Source organism: Pezoporus wallicus, unplaced genomic scaffold (assembly GCF_028554395.1).
Source record: "Pezoporus wallicus isolate ANWC-B61680 ecotype Strahan unplaced genomic scaffold, APGP_CSIRO_Pwel_v1 contig_7379, whole genome shotgun sequence".
In the NCBI taxonomy this organism is placed as follows: Eukaryota; Metazoa; Chordata; class Aves; order Psittaciformes; family Psittacidae; genus Pezoporus; species Pezoporus wallicus.
Genome location: NW_026642884.1, coordinates 1,312,573 through 1,331,652, shown reverse-complemented (window position 1 = coordinate 1,331,652; position 19,080 = coordinate 1,312,573). Strand labels below are relative to the sequence as shown.

At 47.9% G+C, this 19,080-nt stretch overlaps 1 protein-coding gene across 1 annotated transcript; it reads left to right on the top strand.

Annotated features, from left to right (window-relative positions):
- The first annotated feature begins 15,190 nt into the window (after nt 1–15,190).
- On the top strand, nt 15,191–17,669 carry LGALS3 (galectin 3). Its single transcript, XM_057433043.1, has 6 exons — nt 15,191–15,269; nt 15,385–15,407; nt 15,714–16,043; nt 16,249–16,337; nt 16,593–16,761; nt 17,403–17,669. Exons 1-6 carry the CDS (start codon nt 15,191–15,193, stop codon nt 17,556–17,558), a joined length of 846 nt encoding a protein of 281 aa, XP_057289026.1. The 3' UTR covers nt 17,559–17,669.
- The last annotated feature ends 1,411 nt before the right edge of the window (nt 17,670–19,080 follow it).

Below are 19,080 nucleotides of genomic sequence, written 5' to 3'. Positions count from 1 at the left end.
CAACATGCTACAGTCATTCAGACTAAAGAGACAGAGCATGGGAACTTGAAGGTTTTCTCAGCATTTTGTATATACTCGAACCTTATTGCTCAGTCTGGACTACGGAGGAGAAGATTTGAAATACTTGGTCTGACCTGTCAGCACACTGTTCATGTTCACAAACAGGCATTTATGTGCAAATTAAATAACCTGGATGTGCAGTTAACTTTAAATCAACAGATGTGAGTTTTATGCATGCAAATGAGGACATCATTTTGCCAGTTCTCATTCTGTGGTGGTTGGAAGTTTGGCTTGGTCTGTGTAAAGAGAAACTGATTCCCATTTAGGTAAGGTACTTCCCTATTTCTAACCTGGGTTCTAGTCATTTACAATTTGACTTTGCTGTTGCGTGGTGTAAACTCAGCAGACTTTTTCAGAGTCCCTGGAAACTGAACTTGAGCATAAAAGATCAAAAAAAAAATCCCTTATCTGACAATTCCCTTCCCAGCCATTTTTGGCATGGCATTTAGTTCCATCAGCTACAAAGATCCTTATTGCCACAGTTGAGAAGGAGGAGGTCTTACTGGAGTTTCCCTGGGTGTTGTAACGGGGAGAAGTCCTCTGTTCTCAGCTAAGGTGTCTGCATACCTCACTGAGTAAGTGTAACTTAGGAGTAATTGAATGTCTAGAAGCACTGCTGCGTAGCTGTCTTCCCCCTCTGAAGGGGCACTGCAGTCGGTGTTCATATTCTTGCCATATCTGTGCTAAGTGCATGCAAGGGGCTTGCTGCAATGCTAGTTTAGTGTTACCAAGACACGGAGCCATGTGTCAGTGAGGAGTTCTGGCACTCTTTGTGGTACTTCATAGCCTATACTCTGACCATGGATGGCTTGTTTTATCCCCAGCTGGGGATATCCTAACTTAGCCTTTGTAGGTAGAATTAGGAACAAGTTTTGCTTAATATAGTATCTCATTAGGGAGTCTTTGTATCATGGAACTGTGAAAGTGAGGTGATTCTCTTCCAGTACCTTATTGTGGCTTCCTGCATGTGTGTGATGGACTTCTTAAAAACAAATGGGGTGACCTGATGGTGATGCTTGTTTGTAGTTTAGCCTTTACAGAATCATAGATCGGTTTGGGTTGGAAAGGACCTTAAGATCGTCTAGTTCCAACCCCCTGCCATGGACAGGGACACCTCACACTGGACCAGTTTTCTCAAAGTTCATCCAACCTGGCCGTGAACACTGCCACGGATGGAGCATTCACAGCTTCCATGGCAGCCTGTTCCAGTGCCTCACCACACGCAGAGCTATATCTACCCTAAATCTCCCCTGTTTAAACCTGTTACCCCTTGTCCTATTGATACAGTCCCTAATGAAGAGTCCCTCCCCAGCATCCCTATAGGTCCCCTTCAGTTACTGGAAGGCTGCTAGGAGGTCTCTATGCAGCCTTCTCTTCTCCAGGCTTAACAGCCCCAACTTTCTCAGCTTATATTCATATGGGAGGTGCTCCAGTCCCCTGATCGTACTCGTGGCCCTCCTCTGGACTTGCTCCAGCAGTTCCGTGTCCTTATGTTGAGGACACCAGAACTGCACACAATGCTTGAGTGAGGCCTCACGAGAGCAGAGCAGAGGGGCAGGATCACTTCTCTTGACCTGCTGGTCATGCTCCTCTTGATGCAGCCCAGGGTATGGTTGGTTTCTGGGCTGCAAGTGCGCTCTGCTGGGTTATGTTTAGTTTCTCATCAGTCACCACCTCCAAGTCTTCCTTAGGGCTGTTCTGAATCACTTCTCTGCCCAACATGTAGCTGTGCCTGGGATTGCCCTGACCCGGGTACAGGACCTTGTGCTTCACTTTGAACTTCATAAGGTTGGCATTGGTGCATCTCTCTAGCGTGTCAAGGTCCTGCTGGATGGCATCCCTTTATGGCGAAGTCCTGCAGTATTTTTTCAGAAGAAAGCAGTTAGCTGGTGCTGTTTTAATTTAAAGTTATGGAAGCTAATAGAAAAGGTATGGTTTTTTTTTTGTTCTAGAAAGACAATACTGGAGCTGAACAAAAAACTTAATGTTTCAGCTTAAAACTTAGCATCTGTAACTCTAGAAATAGGAGCCGAAAGTGCAAGTCTTCACTAACCTTAAATAAGGCTCAATTGCCCCCAAATAGACCTGGCTTAGATCTTGGCAAGACTAATTTAAAATTAACATAAGAGAACATTGACTATATTTGCTCAAGTGCTTTTTTGATACCTGCAGCCTTAGATAATAAATCAATATAATAACAAAACACGTATTCCAAATGAATGGGTCATGCAGTAGCAGCACTCCAGTTCAGAATTGCACTGGCTGGATGTCTTTGCAGGGAATGGGAAGAAGTAGGAAAGGATAAAGCGAACGTAGCAAGTAATGATTTTTTTGAAAGGGGATTTGTAAAAGTAACTAGACTTCTAGGTTCTTCCTGAAATAGGCAGGATTTAGTACTGGAACACTTAGGCTAAAATTCAGTATATATGGGATGTTTTTCAATGTATATTCGTATTTCTTGAGGTCATGGAAACTGTTTCATAACCCCTTTGTTTTTGTGAGCAAAGTTCTTTGCATAGCAGTGAAAAGGGTATACCTGTTAATCTATTGTGTAAAAACTCAAGTTGTCACTATATACCGTGTAGTAACTTTATCACATGTTATGTCAAGTGTGAGCAACTTCTGGCCTGAAGCTTTTGCGATGGAATTTGTACATTTCTATGCCTCATTTGAGTTAAATTGCTGAGAAGTTCGTTTTGACTTGTGCTTTGAGATTGACATACTGCATTTGTTTACAATATGAAATATAAGCAATCACATCTTTAAAGTATAGATTATCACCTGCTGCTGTATTTTCTTTAGATGAAACAAATATTGCTGTATGATAGTGAGAAGCTATAAATACAGGATTTGATATTTTTTTGAAAATGCTGTCACTTTTGTATAAGATTAGACATTAAACGTATTTTCAAGACTGTTGTGTTTACTGTTTTTCACTTACTGCTTTTGACATGCCTGTGTAGAGTTTTGCCTTGAATAGTGAAAATAGGACATCCTTGATTTGCAAAGACTGAATATAAAATCAGAATGACTTGACTTTTGTGAGTGTTTTTCCTCTTCCTTTTGTGATTTTTGCAGCCTGTGCATAAGGCATATTAAATGTGGATGTGACCATTGCTATCTTGGAGCATGTCAGTCTCGGGTATTGCCCATTCACAAACTGCCTTGCTAATGAAGAAAAAAAAAACACCTGATTTTGCTTGCTGTAGAGGAGGAATGGGACTTGTTTTTCACCTGTGAAGAGTGTTGCGTGTGTTTTTTCCTGGCTCTGAACGATTCCAGTGCTAGACTGACACATTTGGATGTGCTGAGTTACCCACAAACCAATGTTTTCATTCTCTTATCAGGAGTTCAGTGGGATAGGGTGGATAACTATGAGAAACTCCAGGGCTTGGCAGCAAGGTGAACTACAAAGTCTGGTCATCACTCATCCTTACATTCATATTCTTCGTATATCTTGGCCTGCAGAACAGGCTGCCTTTACTCACATCTTCACTCTTTCAGTAAGGTAAAAATGGCAGCAGTGAGCAGTAAAGACTGGAAATAATATTAGTCCACTTTAAGGTTAGAAAACAAGCTCCTCTTAAACTGTGCACTGAATATAATTTTTACATCTGTTACTAGAATAGTACGTGTGGCCAATGTTTTATCTTGACTTTTGGCTATGGGACTGTGTGCTCCTCTGGATTCCTCTAATGAATTATTCCTTGCACCTTTTCTGCATTGGTAGAGATGAAGACTTGGAAATGTTGATCCAGTTATGTTAATTGCTGACTGCCCTGCAGACCCAAAAATCTGTAATGGAATTTCTGGGAGGGGATCTGCCAAGCAATAGTTATCTACATAATTCTTAGGGGAGTAGTTAGTTTTGAAAAGCTATTCCAGGGGTCTTGCAAAGTGGTGACTATGTGCATAGTTAGATCTACTGTGTCAGATATATTAGTTCTGGTCTACCATTGTGAAGGCAAGCACTTAGCTCCAGGCAAGTTCTGAGCCATTCTGTGCACAGGCATTGATTCACTGACCAGCCAGTGCCAGAACTGCCTCTGCACTGTCCAAAAGGTGAGACATCAGTATGAAAGTGTCCTTCACCTCTGCTAAGTAAAAGCCCTTGGGCATCTATGTTAAGGATGAAACTTCTCATACATATATTTCTTAATACTGGTTTTCCTATTTCTGAAGTTAAACACAAAATTCCAATGATTAGAATGCAATTCCATATGCTTCAAACAGCTGTTACCCACCAGACACATCATAGTGTTGTCATCTGCAAATCAATTGTAATACAAGCTTCTAATAACTAGTACATGCTGCAAGAGTTACTATCGCTGCACAACACAACAAAATGCGTTTCCCTCTGGGATGTTTGGAGAAGGACATGCACTGGGACCCAGATGAGCTCGGTGGGTGGATGTTGGTATGTGTGACCTTGAGAGGAGTGTGCTCTGCACTCTCTGTCCTGGCTCCACCTGGGAGTGACTGATGCCTGGAAATGTGCCACTTGTGCATGGGCAGAGGTTGCAGTAGGAAAGGTCATGGTTTGAAGAGGGATAATGGCTAGTTATACATGACATTGGTGTACTTTGTATTGCCTCATTTTTTCCCAAATAGCATTTTCAGGGTAGTTGTGGAAGGATTGAATTTAAAGTTTCCTCTATTCTCACAATTCAGAGGAATTTGAGCTAACTCAAACCAAAAATGTGCTTTTGTGCAGACACCCATTGAGCTGTAACAGCAAGGTAAGTTCTTGTTGGTCACTATTGCCTGCAGGATCTCTCAGCTATGTGGGAAACAGCATGAAAAGCTGTTTGCACCATAGTGGGTACTTCTGTTCCAGAGATCTGCTGATTGTTCAGGTTGATGACAGTGAAGGCAGAAGAATGGGGACTTTGTATCTCCTGTGCAGCAGTTCATAAGTTGTGGTTAAGTTAAAAATTCCACCTGCAGAAATAAAAAGGAATGGTCAAGGTAATGGTGCAAACACTTCGGTTCTGTAGTAGTGCTTTCCAAAGCATAGCCTCCTTGTTAAATGAGAGACAGAGATGAAATAATACCTGTGTTTCTTCCCTCTTTCCCGCTTTGTCGTGGCACTCAGAGGGGAAGAGCTATGCTGAGAAGCGAGTGGCATGCTGTTGGGTTTAATTTCAGGTCCTAGTTCTGTTGTCTGTACAAGATCTCACCTGCTCTCACAGATTCTTCTGGTGATTAGGGGAGGGAATTCTTGGAGCACTTGTCCCGTAAACTCTTACATCAAGTTGTGCTGTCAATCACCAGATTTGTTTCACTGGGCATAATGGTGGCTTAATATACATCTCCCTATCCCTTCCCTCTGCCACTATCCCAGTTACCTTTAAACCAGGTAACTTCCCTGATACAACCCCATGTACAAAGTGTTCTGCTGAATGAGGCAGAGCAGAAAGCTCAGGCAGAGAGCAGCGTAAGTGGGATCATGACCCTGGTGGGGGCATGTTTGCATTAGACTGTCAGTGGGAAGATCTTCATCCAGAAGAGGAGCTGGAACACATGTTCACCATAAGCACTTAATTTCATGCTCTGCAGAAGAAGTTGTTCCTCTGAGGGATCCTAGAGAGGATGAGTTATTGAAATTATCAATGGTTGGATCTTGTGGGCAGGTGGGTGCAAGTCAGGTATCCTGCAGTGCCCTATCCTGTTAGTACCTGTTTCTGAGGGATGTTAAGGCTGGAGATGTCATCCTTGATGTGAAGTGAGGGGGGCATAATTCATAGTTTGAGTTTAAAGTGAAAAACTGCTGGTGGTGAAGACCGTGTTTTAAAGCAAACACCAGCCTGTATTGCTTCAAAACTGGATGATGGTGTGAGTTTAAAAGCAAGAGAGTCATAACATCAACAAGGGGAAGCTTTATCACAGTGAGGACAGGAGAGCATTGGAGCAGGCTGCACAGGGAGGTTGTGCAGCCTCTGTCCTTGGGGGCTTTGAAGGCTAGCCTGGATAAAGCCCTGAGCAGCATCGTTGGTCTTGGAGCTGGCCCTGCTCCAAGTGGGGATGAGGAACCCCCTGATGTCCCTGCCCACCAGAACCAGCCTGTGACTCTTAAGGAAACTGACACTGTTCTGTGTCTGATTAAAAGCAAACATGGAATTTATCCGTTCTTGAAACAAGTTCAGAAGGGGGCAAATGGCACAGATGAGATCTACACTCTGGGGTGGATCTATGACTTCTGGTGGGAACCCAGTATGTGCTAACAAGGGGTGATCTTCCCTGGTCAGGATGCTCCATTTTCCTAAGCTGTTAAAGGATGATGAAAAGCAAAACTGTATAATGATGCCTTTTCACAAGAACGTGCCTCATTTGCATGATAATTTGCGAAGCACTTTATATATAGTGCTTTCTGTGGTAGAAATTGTCCAAAGGAGTCTTGAATCTTGTGCTTTCTATTTTCTCTGTATTCCCTTCAGTTGCAGGGCAACACCCTCCAGCACAGAGAAGGTGGTGGAATATCCTATTTTAAGTTTGATCAGAAGTGGGAAGAATTAATGCTTTAATACCCTGGTGCTTGTTCTCACGGTGTGTTGGGCAGCATAAAGCTGGAGTTCCTCAGTGCTCTTCAAGGACCCAGAGCTGGTTATCTTGAAAGCTTTTTAACACAGGTGCTTCAACGTCTATTTGCATTTCAACCTGGATGCTGTCCTTATTTTCCTGCTTGGAAATCTGAGCATGAGCAGCACCACGTAACCTGGAAGATGGGGATGATGGCATCAGTAGATCTGCCATTTTCCTCCTTGATCACAGAATCATAGAACAGCAGGTTGGAAGAGAGCTCAAGGATCATCTGGTCCAACCTTTCTAGCTAAAGCACTACCTAGACTAGCTGGCCCACCACCCTGCCCAGCCAAATCCTTAGGCCAGTGTCGGGGAATCCGTCACTTCCCCAGGGAGATTATTCCAATGGTTGATTGTTCTTGTGAAAAACTTTCCTCTTGTGTCCAGGAGTAACTTGTGTCCATCACCCCTCATCTTTTCCTTGGGACTCCTTGTCAAAAGGGAGTCTCTGCCTTCTTTGTACCCACCCTTTAAATACTGCAACATGGTGATCAGAGCTCCCATGAGCTGCCTTTTCTCTAGGCTGAACAAGGCCAGCTCTCTCAGCCTTTCCTCACATGGCTACGTTCATCTTTGTGGCCCTTCTCTGGACCCTCTGCATCCTGCCCACATCTTTTTTCTACAGTGAGGCCCAAAGCTGAACACAGTTTTATAGGTCTGGCCTGAGTGAGAAGCAGTGAGTACGGTGGGATAATGACATCTTGATACTCTCCCGTTGGTGTGTACTGGCTGTCAGAGTCAGTAAAGGAGAGTGTCTGTGGAGTGACACTGAGCAAAAACTGCTCTGCGTGGTTCAAAGAAAAAGCAAGCTGGAAAAATGAGCTCATGGCTGTTGTGTGAAGGCAGAGCTCGATGTGGCCCCTCTGGTTTTTGGCTGTCTGAGCTGGTGGCGGCCCGTCACCATCCTGCTGCCATCAGCAGAGGGCAGCGCTGCTGCTCTCAGCCCTCCTGCCTTGGCAAATCCTCCTGGCACAGAAGGCTGTTTCTACTACTGATTATTTTTAACATTGAACTTGATAAAAATAGGGAAAACCAACAGCAGTTTAGCCACTCGCAGTGCTGTTTGCGTGACGTTGCTGTAACCCACATCTTCGCACAGACTTGTATTACACTGTGTTGGGTTTGAGTGCTACGGGAAGAACACAAACACGCTGTACACAAGATTTAAATCTGAGCCTTGTTCAATGCGAGGTCTCATAGGAGAATGAATTTCTGTGCTCTGCAAAACTCTGGCATCAAATGCAGTGTGGCAAAGAAGGAAAACCTGCTGACCTGCCAGGGACAAAGCTCTCTCCTATCTCTTCTGGTTTTCTGAGCTATGGCAAAAGCTACCTATCACAGTTGGACTCTGTGATCTTTAAGGTCTTCTCCAACCTAAATGATGCTATGATTGCTGTTACAATAAAAAAACTCTTAGGAGTGGTTGGTATTGCAGCTGCCTTGGGTCAGGTAGGGTTGTCCCACCTTCCTTTGGCCTTCATGTTTTCCTTCCGACTGTGTGCTGAGTGCAGTATCACTTAGGGCTTTTACTTTCCTTATTGAGCATCTTTCCCGTGGCAAAGAGATGGGAGCAGCAGTGGCACACACTGCCTTTGGTGGGGGTAGGCTTGAACAGATTCAACCCCCTCCTGCAGCACAATGCTATTCCTTTTGTCTTTTTAGGCTGGATTAGTTGTCTGCAAGGTTGAATGAGTCGAAAAGCACCAGGATTTTGCCTTTTTGGTAGCAGCAAGCCATGGGGGTTGTTAAACACATCTGCACAGGCAGTTGGGATCAATGTAGGGATTCCTCATCCAGTTTTTTCATACTATTAAGATGCAAAAGCTTCTCTAAGGGTCTGTGGACAACGTGCCATGGAGCTTGGTGCAGCTGAGAAGGGAATTACTACAAAGTTTGAGCCTGGGGGGCTTGAGGACTTCTGTTGATCTATTGACACAAATTGCCACAAGACCCGCTTAACTCTTGGAAAGCACCTTAATGCTCAGGTCAGTGCATCGAGTATAAAATGATTCACATTTATTCATCTCTAATAGTAGAAAAGCTTCAAACTGTGGTGTGGGTTTGCTCATCTACAGCATCAGTGCTAGAAGCTGCGTGAAGCTTTCTGGGGTGGACTTATTGTTCTCCTGGCACTGCCAAAGCAAGAGGGAACTGAATGAGCTGGAATTTTGCACTGGGAGAAGGAAGCTGCAAAGGTGGGACTTCTGCTTTGTGCTTTATAATAGAGAATAAAAGGGAGCTGGTGCAGGGGAAAGAGAGCAAGTCCAGACTTGGTCATATATGTGAAGGTATATGTGAGAAGCAGGGATGATGCTGCATCAATGCTCTGTATCTGCTGCTTTTGCTGTCTTGACGATCAAACTTGAGTTACTGAAGTTCTCAACCTTTCTCTGCATTGACTTTTTCACTAGTGCTAGGGGAGACACATGCCTGTGTCTGAGAAAGGAGATGATGTTGTCACAGTTCCCATTGCCCAGCCTGGGAGCCTGCACGGAGAGGAAGGAAAGATGATGGTTGAATTTAACACCTCGGGACTACACCAAGCACGGCCTCAGTGATAAATCTGCAGCCCACACGTTGCATATGATGGTTGCTGCCAACACCATGCACAAGTCAGGCCACAGAGCTTATGAGACTGATAAAATCATACTGCTGTGCATTGTTCTGCTTTGTAAAGGGAAATGGATCTCTTCAGCCATTGAGCTTCTTGCCCTCTAGATTAGTTTCCTTCCCTTTAATTTACCATGACAAAGACAAGACAGAAGCAGATTTCTGTTTATTAGTTTCCATTAAGCAGTTTGAAATTACCACTTTGAAGTTATTTAACTTTACAGAGAGAGGTTGCACATTGGAGTGGAGTCTTCTGCCTCTGGGAGACTTGGTGGCTACAAGAATAGAAGATGATGTTAATTCCTGATATAAGTCAGCATAAAGTAAAGGGTATTGGGGCCAAGCAAAGGGTTGATGATAACTCCTCAGCTGTAATTGCAAACTTTCATTTATATATAAAGTTATTTGGCTTAAATGGCTTATTTTAAACTACCAGAGTATGTAGTTAATTAACCCAATGGTAAACATTACTGTGACATTATGGCAGGCAAGCCTTTCAATAAACAGCACTCGATAGATGGTGGCACTTCAAAGCTATTGCTGAGCAACCTGTCAAAGGTTGTTGCTAGAGGAAAATGTTTAATAATGTATGGTATTGTACAGTGAAATGGTGCCTGCGTGTCTGGGGAACCCAGAGCTGGTGGGTGAGTTACTCCCAGTCCTGAAGGGACCTTGAGACCCCTGTGGAAATGAGCTAATGCTCATCTCCACCCCCATTGCTGGATCCCTCTCCAGCTTTCTTGTAGCCCCCCTTTTAGATATTGGAAGGCTACTTGAAGGTCTCCCCAGAGCCTTCTCTTCTTCAGACTGAGACCATGCAGAGAGGCAGAAAAGACCTTGACTCTGTGTAAGCACTGCTCAGCAGTAAGGAAAACATCCCTCTGTTATCAATACTGTTTTCAGCACAAATCCAAAACATAGCCCCATACTACCTGCTGTGAAGAAAATTAACTCCATCCCTGCTAAAACCAGCGCACCGTTAAATATCACTTGGCTCTTGTGTGCTATCAGATTAATGCTGGGCATTTAAAATAGGGAAATTAAACTGTGTAAAGAGAACGTGTCTGCCCATAGTGAAGCGCATGTCAGAGACCACCTCCCTAAGTAACTGTGATCCAATGACTTAGCAGCCTGTCTGGCTCCTCTGTCTCTCCCACCTCTTGGGTTGGCAATTCAGAGCTTTCAATTGTACGTGCTGCCAAGCAGGGTTTCATTTTCTTTTTAGAGTCTCTAAAGCAAACAGGATACTTACTTATGAGTGCTTAAAAATATTTTCCAAACCCCAAGAATATGCTTATTTTTGAGAAATGACTGTTTTTCTGTCCACTGTTGAGAAGCAGCCAGCCCTGGTTTGCAAGGCTGTGTATGGCAAGGCCTTACAATACTGCGAGGGAGAGGCACCATCTCTGGGACTTAGGTCTCCTACAGAGCCAGTACATCCCTTGTCTACTGCTCCAGCACTGAATCCAGCCACTCTGTCTTCACTATCCCAAGCTTACAAACCGCAGCCGCCACACCTCCGTGTCCGACCATGTGAGTCACAGCGGGATGACTCAGGCGACAGGGAGCAGAGCAGAATGTGGATGTTTCATAGCTCTGCGTGCAAAGGGCTCTTGGCACCCGCCCCATGAATGTTGAATCATAAACAGAGTGGTCTGGGTTAGCAAGGTCCTTAAAGTTCATCCAGTTCCAGCCCCAATGCCACAGGCAGGGACACCTTCCACTAGACCAGGTTGCTCCAAGCCCCGTCCAGCCTCACTCCTCATCCTCGCTGCTGCTTGGCTTTTTCAAGTGAAGAAATTACTTCAAATATTGAGTCATGTGTTCACTTTTGGTCAAACATTTTTTCAACACTGTGTATCCGTTGCATAACTGGAAGCACGAGGCTTATGGCATTGGAAATGGAAAAAAACAGGGAAGCCTTTTTGGTAAATGTTTGGAGCCTTCAAGTGAAATCCTGAAAATAGCAATACAGGTTTTTCAGGAAAATCTTTCTTACCAAAGACATCTGGGGGAGGGGGGGTGGCATGTCTTGGGGTGGAAGGGGAAAAGCAGTGCACTATGGAGGTAATACAGCCTTAGCTGGCTACCTGGGAAGGCAGAAGTCACCGAGACCTGCTCTGTGTGTGTCCCTTTACTCAGCTTTATGAACATCTGCTCTGCACATGTGTACCTCTTGGTTAATATATTCTTAGAAAGATGCTGGAGCAAGGACTTGAAGGGTTGTTCTGGTGAGCAGCCATCTCCTTGTGCTTGAGTTACAGGCTCAGGAAGCTCCAGATGCTCATGCAGTGCCTCAGGGATCCTTCAGCATTACTGGCTCCAATCCTCTCCAGGTCCCTTTGCCCTAAAACATTCCCAGAGGTATCACTGGGTCTGTTTGCTGTGGTGAGGTCTGCTCGCTGTGGCAGGGAAGTGAAGCAGCACTCCCTGGTTAAACATCTCCCCAGTTGGAGCATCGCACTCCCTTCAGCATCCCTGGCATCTCTCATCAGCATTTGACAAGCTTCAGTGTTCTACAGAACTTCAGGGTGTGAAAATCCAGGCTGGTGCCCCAGTAGAGAGCAGGCTGCCCTCTTTCAAAGCCTTTATCTTTTAGATAAGAAGAGATGAACCGTAAGAAGTTACACTAAAATTCCTTTAAAACAAACTCAAGAGATTTTTGCCTTTTGTTTGTATCAGCAAGGCCATTTAGTTTAGCTGCTGCCTTGAAGAAGTACTTTCTATGCATTTAATGGCACCAATTAAAGGGAGTGTCACTTAATAACCTTTGGTCAGCCCCAAATTGGTCAAGCAGTTGGACAAGATGGTCCCTATAGGTCCCTTACAACTGAAGTAGTCCTGTTCTGTTTTGTTCTGTTCTATTCAGTTCTGACAGCAACACCTCGCAGCAGATCAGCATCTCAACAAGCCTTTTTCTTCTCTATTGCATTAAGTTGTGAAGCCCATTGAGCAAGCAGGAGATGATTTACCCTCAATCTGCAGTAAAACTGCGCTTGCTGAAATTACAGCTGCCGGCCTTGCTGCTCGGGTGAAAGCCAAAGCTTCTCCAGCTTTTTATTTCTTGGTGGTCCCTGGAGAGAAGCAAAACCACAAAATTTAGAAGGAAATCTGTGGTTTACTGAGCTTCAGTAAGGGTGTGTGCCCCCCCCCCCCCCCGCAGTGCTGCATCCAGCTCTGGGGACATAAGGACAATGGAGCTGCTTGAGTGAGCTCAGAGGAGGGCATGAAGGTACTCAGAGGGCTGGAGCATTCTCCTATGGAGACAGGCTGAGAGAGCTGGGGTTGTTCAGCCTGGAGAAGGCTCAGGGGAGACCTTAGAGAAGCTTCCAGTACCTAAAGGGGTTACAAGAAAGCTGGAGAGGGGCTTTTGATAGAGGCCTGCAGGGATGGGACAAGGGGGAATGGCTTTAAACTGAGATTAGATACTAGGAAGAAGTTCTTCCCTGTGAGAGCAGTGAGACGCTGGCACAGGGTGCCCAGAGAAGCTGTGGCTGCCCCATCCCTGGCAATGTTCAAGGCCAGGTTGGACGGGGCTTGGAGCAGCCTGGTCTGATGGAAGGTGTCCCTGGCTGTTGGACACCCGGCTGGAGCTGGATGCTCTCACAAGCCCCACGGGTGCTCTGCCAGGGCAGGGGCCGGGAAACCTCCGCGGTGTGAGCAGGCACGCACTGCAGGCGCGAACCGCGCGAAGCCCAGGTCCCCCGGGTCCCGGTGCCGCGCAGCCATCGCTCCGCTGCCCCGTGCACGGGCCCTGCCCCGGGGGTGCGGCCGCTCCCGCTGCCCGCCCCGAGAGGGCGGGTCCCGCTGCCCGGTGCGATCGAGCGCTGGAGCCGCAGGTGCCGCACGGGTGAGCGGGTGCCTCCGAGCACGGGTCCCCGGGGAAGGGGCGCGGGGCGGCCGCGGGTGAGGTGGCAATGAAAGGGTTGGGGCTGCGCTCGCCGCTCGGTGCGGGGCAGCGGGAGCTGGGACGCGCGGGGCCTCCGCGGGTAACGGCAGCATCGGAAGCGCTTGGTGGCTTTAGGGGTGACTGCGGGCGGTTATGGTACTGTAAGGGTGGTTGGATCTCATGGGGTGCCCTGTCTGTACCCCACAACACGTGCGGAGGGAGCGTTGGTGCATGGGAGGCTGAGGACACCCAGGAAGTCACTGCAGAAATAGCATCGAAGGGAAGAAATCTTGTATTCCTTCCCCAAGGAGGTGTTTTTCACACTTCGAGTGAACATAGGAAACACTTGGGGTGCGTTGTAGACGTCTGCGCTGGGGTGTTCCTCACCGCTGAGCTGCCAAGGGGACATCAAGTGACATTGACAGCAGCCCAAACGCTGTTGGAAATGCACCTCTGAGGTGCTACCGTCCAGGGCTCACAGCAGCCCGGCAGTGAGCACTGCGGAGCTGCAGCACAGCAGTGACAGCGGGTGACGAGGGTGACTCCCCAGGCCTCGAGCTCGGCCCTACTGTTTGGGGGCAGAGGAGCAGTGGGTTCTCAAATCCTCAGTTACAAACATCAAACTGGGAAGCTGGTCCTGGTGCGGAGACAGGAGCCTCCTGCCAGGTGAACTGCTTATGGCATGGGGCCGAAGCAATAGGAAATGTGGGTAAGGGAACCTCTGCCTGAGGTACTGCAGGGAGATCAGGGGAGAGCAGGCACGGGAGGACCCCTCACCGCAGCAGCACAAGTCTTATTATACAGCTGCATACCCGTGGCTCGGCCAACCCCAATCCAGCTGGATCCAGCCCCGGGGAGCCTGCAGGAGCTTTGTGTGCACCCCCGGCTTTGCCCTGTGCACAAGTGGCAAACTCGAGGGCTTAAAGAAAACCCCAGGAGGCAAATAGCAGCTTTGAGAGATATGAGGTGTTCACATAGTTCAAACAGATGCCGGTTGAAGGCCAGCTGAAAACCCCTGTGGGCTCAGGAGCGTGAATGTTTGGCTAGGGAAAGGGGTTGTTTGTTGCTTGTGAAACCTTGGGGTTCTGTCACTCCCAAGGCCTGACTTGCTGCCACTTTTCTGCATCTGGATGCTTCTTTCAGAATTTTCCTTCTGTTTTCAGTTTGGAATTTTCCTTTTCTCTCCCAGTTTCTGCCTCTCTGGGTTTTTTTTTAACTCCCTCTTCCTGCTTCCTCCATGAATGCTCTCTTTGACGGGAGGAATCCAGCAGGCAGGTATGGTCCAGCCCTGCCGCAGTGGAGCAGCTCGGCCTGAGCTCATACAACTTGTAAAGCAGCTTTTACCCACTGGTCCGGAGCGGCGGGTGGCACGTGTGTCCCTCGGGGGCACACCGGGGAGAAAGGGGATCCGCACCCGATGAGTGCCACACTTCTTGTGCCTTTCCAGGCCTGCTGGGAGCATCCATCCTGCATGTCATGGGGTGTCTGTGTGTTCCCCGATGTGCTGTGCTGTGGTTGTACCCCCCATGCAGCTCGTTGTGGCCCCCACAGGGATTTTTGTTTAGGCTTTAACTGAAGTCCTGTCTGGGATGATGCTGTGGGGAATGGGGAAGTGGATAATGCTTGCCGTGGGTGCACAGAACAGAGCTGCTCCCATAACGTGGTGGTCACTGATACCACGTTACTCATCGCACCAAGCTGCTCTGATCCTTCACATGCTGTGTTGGGGGCAGAGCGTTGTCACCTTCCCTTGCACAGAGCCTGAGTGTGCCACCCGGAGCCCTGCACAGGGAGCCAGCAGCCCGCAGCCAGGGCAGGGAGGTGATCGTGTCCCCCCCATGCTGCTGTCATCTCTCAGAAGGGGCCTGGTTGGCAGGGCCTTGCCTGCCCTCGGTGCAGCTCAAGTGGCTGGGTGATGGTGAGGGGTCCCTGCAGTTCAGTGTCTGCTTGACACCAGCAGCGCTGTAAGGCCAAAAATGGCACCGACAACCCCCAGCAGCCCATTTTATCCAGAGGGTGTTCGGGCCAGATTCACCCCTGGAGCTGCTCATGGTGGTGACCGTTTCTCCTGCAGGGATCAGAGGAGGGCTTGCTCTGTGGTGCTGGAGCTGTCGGTTCTGCCTGGCAGGTACGTGATGGGGACTGACCACATTCCAGCCGGTTGCTGCTGTGAACTGTAGCTCTTCTCAAAAATCTGTTTTCAGATCATGTACCTTAAAAATGACTTTGTCTTTTTGTTTCAGGAACGATGTCAGACAGTTTCTCTGTAAGTATGGAATCCTTTAAAACAACGTGGGGGTTCTGAGTGTTGCCTCTCTTTGCAGCAGGGACCTTTGGCTGGGGTGGGGACATGTCTTTGCTAACCTGCCTAACCCCCAAATCCGCCTCCGTTACGTTGGTGTTTACTGGAAACCCATGCCCAGGCACTAACCTCACCCAGCTGCTGGGCAGTGGTTGAGCTCTCACCACTGGTGCATGTTGTAGGCTATGAGAGGTGGACGCTGGAGGACTCAACCTGAACCCAGGACTCACATCACCCCCCTATCGCTCCTCCTCTCCCCTCTGTTCACAGTTAGCTGATGCCTTGTCCACCGGCAACAACCCGAACCCCTCTGCCCCCCAGCCCCAAGGCTGGCCCTCCTGGGGGAACCAGCCACCACCTCCTGGGGGGGTCCCAGCCTACCCTGGCCCTCCAGGACCCTATCCTGGAGCACCAGGACCCTATCCTGGAGGACCAGGGCCATATCCCGGAGGACCAGCAGGACACGGACCGTATCCAGGAGCACCTGGACCATTCCCTGGAGCACCAGCAGGACCAGGGCCGTACCCTGCCCCAGGACAACCACTCAGTGGCCCTGGATTTGGGCCCCCTCATCCACAGGGGGGACCAGCTCCTCCAATGGTAACAGCTCCATTGTTTTACAAGGGTTTCTGCATCTTTACTGCTGAGTTTTGTTTGTCGATAGGAGGGATGTGGGGCTGGCTGTCCCAGGGAGGTGGTATGGGTGGTCACTGCCTCATGGGGTTGTCACACCACAAGCCAGCCTGTGCCAAGCTTCTGGCTTTTAACACATTTTCTGCTAACATCCATCTCCCTTTTCTCCCAGACAGTCCCCTTTGAGCTGTACCTGCAGGCAGGACTCAGCCCTCGGATGCTCATAACCATCACAGGGTCCATCAACCCCAATCCAAGCAGGTACCAAGGGGCGTCAAGCACCAAAGGCAGGGGGAGGGTTCTGTGGGGCACTGCCAGATGGAACACAGCAACTGGAATTTGCTTTCCGTTCCTGAATCATACCCACCTGGTGTAAGATCAAATATTACACACAATAAATGTCCTGTTATTGCCCAAAAAGGTCTGTGGGGCTTTTTTCCTGCCTTGTTGCTGCTATTTTTGTCAAGCCCAGGGCTTTTGTAGAAAAAAGCAGCAAACCTGTTACTGTCTTTGCAGGTTTTCACTGGATTTCAAGAAAGGGAATGACATTGCCTTCCACTTCAATCCCCGCTTCAATGAAGACAACAGGAAAGTCATCGTCTGCAATTCGATGTTCCACAATCACTGGGGAAAGGAGGAGAGGACAGCTCCAAGATTTCCATTTGAAGCTGGAAAACCCTTCAAGGTGACAGAAACGTGCCCAGCTGGGTCTCTGTGTCTCAACAGCACCTGCATCAGGCGCTGGGGAATTTGGTCAGGGCTGTCTAATAATACTTTCGCATCAGCTCTCAGGGGTGCTTTTAGGGCAGTTGCCCGATGTTCTTTGCTGGCTGTCCAGCACCGAAGGTTCTATGGAACTGCCACTTCTAACCCCTCCTGCAGGTCCAGGTGCCCAGGGTATAACTTCTCGCCACTTCCATTACTCCTGTTTATTATTAGAGCCTCATTATTTATACTGCTGTTGGTCTATAAAGCATTTTCCCTGATAGCACCCAAGCTCCCTTTGTGAGCTTTTCCCTCCTGCAGAATAGGTTAAGATTTGGTGTGAATGCAGCTCTCACTGTGTGGAGAACCACTTACTGAAAGCAGTTATAGTCATGAGGTGACAAACTCTGGGCTAAACCATAGAGGAGGAAGAGCATGGCAGGGCTTTGGTGAAGGCAAAGGTCACCAGTGATGTTTGCAGCTATGAATTGCTGCACCAGCTCATCCTGGGCTGCACTCAGCTAGCAGCAGCAGCCATAAGGCAGTGCCAGCCTGCTCAAGCCTGTGGCTTAAGACAAATCCAGCGGTTGTCATTTGGCTGATGTGCGGGTTTTATTTCAGCTCCAGATCCTTTGTGAGGCAGATCACTTCAAGGTAGCAGTCAACGATGCTCACTTGCTGCAGTACAGCTTCCGTGAGAAGAGGCTGAACGAGATCACCAAACTCTGCATTGCTGGAGACATCACTCTCACCAGCGTCACGCCAACCATGATATAACTATGGTGGTGCAATTTTAATGCAAACTTGATGCTTTTAATATGGCTGTAACCAAAAGTGCCTTCTTACATGAATACTTTGAGGTAATAAAACATACTTTCACAAGTAAAATTTGTGTTCGGTAAGGTGTCAAAAGGCAAAATACCTTTCAGCAAGCTGGGTTCAAAGGTGGAAGTATCTGAATTCTTGCTGTAGAGACAGCACATCACTTTAGCAGAGGATGACGGCTCAGAACAGCTTGATTTGCTGCCCTGTATCCTGGGCTGCATCAAAAGGAGCATGACCAGCAGGTCGAAGGACGTGATCCTGCCCCTCTACTCTGCTCTTGTGAGACCTCACCTGGAGTATTGTGTGCAGTTCTGGTGTCCTCAACATAAAAAGGACATGGAACTGTTGGAACAAGTCCAGAGAAGGGCCACGAGGATGACTGGGGACTGGAGCACCTCCCGTATGAAGAGAGGCTGAGGAAGTTGGGGTTGTTCAGCCTGGAGAAGAGAAGGCTGCGTGTAGACCTCATAGCAGCCTTCCAGTATCTGAAGGCGAGCTACAGGGATGCTAAAGATGGACAGTTCATTAGGGACTGTAGTGATAGGACAAGGGGTAACGGGTTCAAACTTAAACAGGGGAAGCTTAGATTGGATATAAGGAGGAAATTCTTTACTGTAAGGGTGGTGAGGCACTAGAATGGGTTGTGAAGGGAAGTTATGAACGCTCCATCCCTGGCAGTGTTCAAGGCCAGGTTGGACACAGTCATGAGCAACATGGTTTAGTGTGTGGTGCCCCTGGCCATGGCAGGGGGGTTGGAACTGGATATAAGGTCCTTTCTAACACTAACTCTTCTATGATTCAGTGATTTGCATGGAGAGTACTTGGGAAAGCAGCCTGTGGTGTTCTGCTGCTGGACCTCTGAGCTCAGGCAGCAACCTTCAAACCCATCTTCTACAAGCACCAGTTAGGGGATGGTCATTTGATGTTTTTTTTTAGCCTCAGCAGCTCTGGTAGGTAGAGCCATTTTTTCACTAAAGGAATCAAAGTAGTGCAGCAAAGGACTGAAGTTCCCCCCCCACCATGGGGAGGAGGAGGTGCACAATCAGGCTGTGAGTGGCTGCTGCATAACTCACAGAAGTACCACCTTGCTAGAGGTGTCCTCTTAAACACTGGAAAACAGGGAAAGCTCGAGAGCCTCTGAGCCTGACCAGAGTGAGGTACTTCAGGAAGGGGCTCAGAGCTAGAGGAAGCAAAAATCTCTTTCCTAGACCATAGCTAGAAAAGTTATATCACACCTCCATTTCAAAGGCATATTCTGCTCATTTGGTGGCTCAGTTCAATGTGCCATGCTTCCTTCTCATGGGAGATCTAAGTTGTACAAGTGTTACATGCTCCATGGAACAGGTCATGAGCCTTGGGCTTTTCTCCCTTCATCACTTCCGTGTGAGTCAAGACCAGTTTCAAGGGTGGGGAGGTTTACTGGCAAATTCACCGCATGACTCAGGCTAGTAAAAAATAAAGTATGTTCCCTTTG

Coding starts and splice junctions, on each gene's coding strand:
- LGALS3 (XM_057433043.1), top strand. CDS start 15,191: ATGGTGGTGACCGTTTCTCCTGCAGGGATCAGAGGAGGGCTTGCTCTG. Junction 15,270..15,384: donor CTGTCGGTTCTGCCTGGCAG/GTACGTGATGGG, acceptor TTTTTGTTTCAG/GAACGATGTCAGACAGTTTC. Junction 16,044..16,248: donor GGGGACCAGCTCCTCCAATG/GTAACAGCTCCA, acceptor CTTTTCTCCCAG/ACAGTCCCCTTTGAGCTGTA.